Below are 5,952 nucleotides of genomic sequence, written 5' to 3'. Positions count from 1 at the left end.
TGAATCTATGAGAGAGATGGCTTCCAAGTTCAACAAGATGGAGAAGTTCTAAGGAAACGAATTTCATCGCTGGTAGAAGAAGATGCACTTTCTTCTTACATGTTGAAGGTTGTGTACGTGCTGAGTACACTGATGCTTGAAGTCATGGAAGAAGAGACAACGGAACAAACAAGGAGGATAAGCAAATCGGAGAATAATAAATACATCTGCAGATGCCACATTTGCAATGGTATGGTTGATCCCCTCTTTGATATCTACCAAAACATGGATAGTACGAAAGAATTGTAGGATTCCCTTGAATCTAAGTATCTCGCTAAAGATGCTTCTATTAAGAATTTTCTGGTTAGCAATTTTTATTAATTATAAAATGGTAGACTCAAAGTCTGTTATGGAAAAATACAATAAGCTTGTTCATATTCTTGGTCACTTCACTATACACAAGATGAAAATGCATGAATCTGTTGATATAGTAGGTGTGGTTGGCAAGTTACCACCATCTCGAAAGGACATTAAACATACCCGAAAACATCAAAAAGAAGAGTTGTCATTAGTACAACTCATGAGTTACATACGAATTGAATAATCGATCTGTGTTCAAGAATGTGACAAAGATAAAGGAAATGTGATGTTGGATAACATGATATCCCCATGGTCGAATATGATGGCCATGACAAACCAAACAAGAAACCTAAGGGCCTAGTGAATCTCAATAAGAATAATGCTAGAAATAGTGGTGGTGGTGGAAACAATGGGTCTACGGACTTGGTTTCAACAAAAGGAGGTCAAACTTATTCTAATCTTAATAGTTTTGTTTTGAATTATTGTTTATTAATTCCTGAATCATTTTATGATTGTACATGGTTGTTTTACTCAAGTGAATCAATTTATTTTTGAAAAGATCATCGATGATTCGAGAAATTGACACTCATAGATAATGGATCCACGGTTAAGATGTGTGATGAATCAAGTCAACCAGTTTGTGTTGTTGGTGATGTTAATATTTGTGAATGTTTTGATAATATTACCCTTAATTGATGACAAAATATCATTAACAATATATACAATAGGGATTATAACATATTATATACATGGGCCTAAACCTAGAAAATACATATACAAAACACAGTACAAGATGCTAACACCCCCCCCCCCTCTCAAGCGAAGCATTGGGTGTTGACTGAATCGGAGGTTGGACTAAAATAATAGGAACAATGGATGATCAAGGACTTTGGTGAAGATGTCGGAAAGTTGTAGGTGAGAAGGAACAAATTAGACCTTGAGTTTTCAAAAAGCAACTTGTTCACGCATAAAATGGTAGTCGATGTCAATGTGTTTTGCATGTTTTTGAGCCACCGGATTTTAGGACAGAAATATGGAGCTTTTTGTCACAAAGAAACAACGAAGAAATAAGTAACTTAACGTGTAAATCTCGTAAAAGATGAACAACCCAAGTTAGCTCATAGGCAGTATTTACAAGAGCCAGATATTCATATTCACAACTAGAATGGGAGACAGTGGGTTATTTGTTCGCACTCCAAGAAATGAGGTTGTTTCGTATAAATTTTGCATAACCATATGTAAAGCGTCAAATCTCTAGGCAACGAGCCCAACCAGATCAGATTAGCCTTGAACTATTGGTGTAACACTGCATTTCAGTTTTTTCCCTTAAATCCCTTCATTTAAAATATTTGTAAATTGGTCCCTAACCGAGTATGCTCTACGTACTCTATTAGTACGTTGGGCGTACTGGCTCATACGATGGTTGCGGAGGAGCAGACGTATGCGCGGTGTACGTGGGGAGTACGCTCGGCTGGGACAAACCCTAATATTTAGGGTGTGTGCCCTATTTAAAAATCTTAAGTTGTCTTAGGAGTTTCTTATGACCAGCCTCCTCCTCTCAAAACCCTAAGAATGAAACCCTAGCCTTCATTTGAGTGTTTGGGAGCCATTGTTGTGATCTTATGGTGTTTTGGATCCTTGAAGGATGTGAAGCTTTGGTGGACTTCGAGCTTGAAGATCCAGAATCTTCCTCAATTTTACAAGCTATTTGAGGTATAAAGCTCTTAACTTGATGAATCATTTGGTTAGATCTAGTTAGGGCTTGTTTTTATGCTTTTTATGGTCCTTTAAGCCATGCTTGAGCGTATGAGCTACCCTAGAAGCTCGGGATGGTAGATCTTAGCATTTTTGAGGTCCCTTGTTCATAAAAATCCAATCTTGATGAATCATCTTGGTCCATGCATGGGTTAGAGTTATTATTATGGTTCTTTTTCAGTTATGGGCCCCATGAAGTCATGAAAGGGTATAAAGTTGCCAACTTTACATGTTAAGACACTATTGAGGATCAGATCTGAGAATTTCGCTTACTTACGTAACTAAATAAGCTCTTAATGGCGAATTTATGCATGTTGTGAGTACACGGGGTGTACCCAGCTCGTACGCAGCGCGTACTGGCTAAAAGAGGCGTACGCAGGCCATAAGTCTGAGTACGACGGGCGTACTCAGCAGCTTTGAGTTTTGTTGACTTTTGCGATTTGGGCCATATTTGGACTTTTAGGGTTTTGTGCCAATAGACTTTCTGACTCTGGTCATTTTTATGCTTTGATCCTTCTTGGATTTAGGCCCATAACGGGCTTTGGGCCTCATTTAGGAATTTAGGCCATATTGGGCTTTTGGAGCCATTGGGTTGGGCCTTGGTTATTAGGCCAAGTGAGGAAAGGGTAAAATGGTCTTTTACCCTGGGAGTTGGACAAATGAATGAGACTCATAGTTATGGTTATGAACCAATTATTAATTGGGGTTTTATTTGATTTATTAGCGCGGGGATTTTTCCGGATCAACAGTCTGAGCATTTATCTAATTTTCAACAGTTTGAGGTGAGTCTCCTCACAGTATTTGCGAGTTGAGGGCACCAATGTTGACTCTTGATTTATTATGATTAGGGTGCTAGTTGTTTGTGTGACTCTTGCATGTATAGTATATGATATGTGTACCGGGCGGGGCTTGATGAGTGTATTGTATGTTATTTTCCTTAGTGATTCTTGCATGTGTTTTATGTGTCTGTATGAATGTCAGACGGAGCCTAATAAATGTGATAAGGTAGGGGCCATCTCATATTATTGACAGATATGTTCTGAGTAGGGCTCGATGTAAGTCGGGGCCTGATGGTTGTTGGGCATGGACCATTGTATGTTTGATATGTATGGTATGACGTATTCTGTGGAGCTCACTAAGCTTCAAGCTTATGGTCTTCAGTTTATGTTTCAGGTCCTTCTAGATTGAAGGGGAAGGGCTCAGGATGATCGCATGGCACACACCACATTGTTCCACATTTTGTTGATTTGATGTACTCGGATGATTATTGACATACTCTGATTTTCCTTTATGGTTTTATTATTTAAATGAAATTTTTGGTCTTAATTTTTGGGACGTTACAATTGGGTAGTCTGCAGAATGGGAAAATTTAAGGTCACAATGGATCGTACCCCTAAAATATCGAAGAATGCATTTAACAACCAAGAAGTGGGAATCAGTAGGTGCTTGGAGAAATTAACTAATAGAGCTCATTGGAAAAGAAAGTTTGGGGTGAGTAATAATGAGGTATAGTAATGCTCCAACGAGTGACCGATAGAGAGTAGGATCACGAAATGGCCGACCTTGGGCACTATTAAGTTGAGCAACAATGTCCCATGGGGTGGCAATAGGTTTAGATGTAAGCATTTGAGCATGATCAAGAATGTCCCTGGCATATTTAGTTTTTCTAGGGAATAAACCGTTGCTGGTGTGTGTTACTTCCAACCTAAAAAATAAATCAGACGCCCTAAATCTTTAATTAAGAACTCCTTATCCGTTTGTTTAATGAAATTGTGTAGGAATGTAGAGTCATCATCGATGACAATAATGTCATCAACATAAAGTAGAAAATATATAAGAATAGTGTCATGGGAGTACACAAATAGGGAAGTATCTAGTTCACTGCAGTGAAAACCAAGTCTTGTAAGGTAGTCGTTGAACTGAGTAAACCAAGAACGGGGTGCTTGCTTGAGTCGGTATAAATCCTTTATAAGACAACATACATAATCAAGAAACCATGACTCAATGTAACCTGGAGGCTGCTCCATGCAAAGAGATTCATCCAAAACACCATTTAAAATGCATTTTTAACGTCAAGTCGGTTGAGCGACCAGTTGTGTTGAACAGCTAAAGCGAGAACAGTTCTAATAGTAGCAGCTTTAACAACAGGACTGAAAGTATGAGTATAATCAAGACCAGGAAGCTGATAGAAGCCTTGAGCTACTAAGCGAGCTTTTAGACGGTCAACAGTGCCATCAAACAAATATTTTGTATGGTAAACCCACTTAGAGCCAACAATGTTTACTCTGACTGGTCGAGGTACAAGTTGCCAGGTGTGGTTAGCTCTCAAAGCACTTAATTCTTCATCCATAGCTTCAACCCAACCTAGGTGTTTTAATGCAAGTTTAATGTCTTTGGGTTCAGACTGAGCTAATAAGGTAGCAACAAGACCATGAGGTTCATCAGGAAAATGTCTTGGTTTAGAAATACTAGTTTTGGATCTGTTCCACATTTGATGGCGAGACCCATCATGGTTAGGTTGAGTCGACGCATTTGCATGCTTAGAAGAGGAATAAGTCATTGTAGATGTCACTAGCATGGAAGTGGGAATATCAGCAGCTGAGTGGACTGGCTCATCAGAATGAGTGCAAATCTAACATGGACCAGACAAGTGAGGTGTAGCCAGGACTGGAGATGGTTCGGTTGGAATAGTAACCGAAAAATGTCTTCTAGCAGGTCTTTAAAAATAGAAACATCCAAAGCATTAGGATTAGTAGATCCATTTAAACCATAAGCATTTGGGAAGAGATGCTCATCAAATTGAGCATGACAAGAAACATAAGTGCACCCTATTTGAGTGTCTAAACAACGAAAACCTTTGTGATGAGAGCTATAACCCAAAAAGATGCAAGGTATAGTATGTGGCGAGAATTTTTTGGCATAGTAGCTCGTGAACACGGATAAAAACGGAAGCCAAGTGGATGAAAAATCGAGTAATTGAGAGTAGAGTTAAATAACAACTCAAATGGCGACTTTCCTCTAAGTAAAGAGGAATGTAACCGGCTTATGGTAAAAACACCAGCTTCAAATGCCTCAACCCAGTAAGTAAGTGGAACAAAACCATGAAACGCTAAGGCCAAACCATTTTCTATGATATATCGAGGTTTGTGCTCAGCTTTACCATTATGAGCAGAAGTGTAAAGACACGACATCTGATGATGAATACCACATTTCATTAAATGTTCCTGAAATTATTTTAGAGATAAACTCGGCTCCACCATATGTTTGAAAGACCTTGATTTTAACTAAAAATTGATTTTCAACAAGTGCTTGAAATCGTTGAAATATATCAAAAAATTCTGATTTTTGGTGCATAGGATAAAACCACATGAAGCAGGAGTAATCATCAACAAAAATGACATAATAATGATAAGCATGTTTAGACGAAATAAGTGCAGCTCCCCACAAGTCACAATAAACTAAATCTAATACATGAAAAGCACGTTTATCATTCTTATGAAAAGGCAACCGCATACTCTTGGCCAATTGGCAAGACTGACAAAGAATTAGTTTGGACAAGTGAGAAGTAACAGACCCAAGTCCTTTTTTATTAAGGAAAGTAAGAATATCATAATCAACATGACCCAAACAGGCATGCCAAAGTTCAAAAAAAAGAACGAAGACATCGGTTTTGAAGATCACTGATGAAAGCAACATCACCTCGTTCCAGAATATATATAGACCAAGTTCACGTCGGCCTCTTCCCACGATCATCCCTGTTTCCTTGTGTTGAATAAAAAATGAAACATCATCAAATAAAACAACGACTGTAAGATCTCGAGTTAGTTTACTAATAGATAAAAGGTTTTGGTAATCTGG

At 38.3% G+C, this 5,952-nt stretch overlaps 1 protein-coding gene across 1 annotated transcript; it reads right to left on the bottom strand.

Annotated features, from left to right (window-relative positions):
- Window positions 1–4,147: 4,147 nt before the first annotated feature.
- Window positions 4,148–4,654, bottom strand: LOC111885815 (uncharacterized mitochondrial protein AtMg00820-like). The gene has a single exon (XM_023882052.1). The coding sequence runs from the start codon at window positions 4,652–4,654 to the stop codon at window positions 4,148–4,150; it is 507 nt and encodes a 168-aa protein (XP_023737820.1).
- Between the last annotated feature and the right edge of the window lie 1,298 nt (window positions 4,655–5,952).

The sequence above is a fragment of the Lactuca sativa genome, chromosome 3, assembly GCF_002870075.4.
Source record: "Lactuca sativa cultivar Salinas chromosome 3, Lsat_Salinas_v11, whole genome shotgun sequence".
Lineage (NCBI taxonomy): Eukaryota > Viridiplantae > Streptophyta > Magnoliopsida > Asterales > Asteraceae > Lactuca > Lactuca sativa.
Note: the sequence above shows the minus strand (reverse complement) of the source record. Positions and strands in the feature narration are given on the sequence as shown.

What these genes read in the sequence shown, in the direction of transcription:
- LOC111885815 (XM_023882052.1), bottom strand. Translation starts at nt 4,654, where the DNA reads ATGACTTATTCCTCTTCTAAGCATGCAAATGCGTCGACTCAACCTAAC.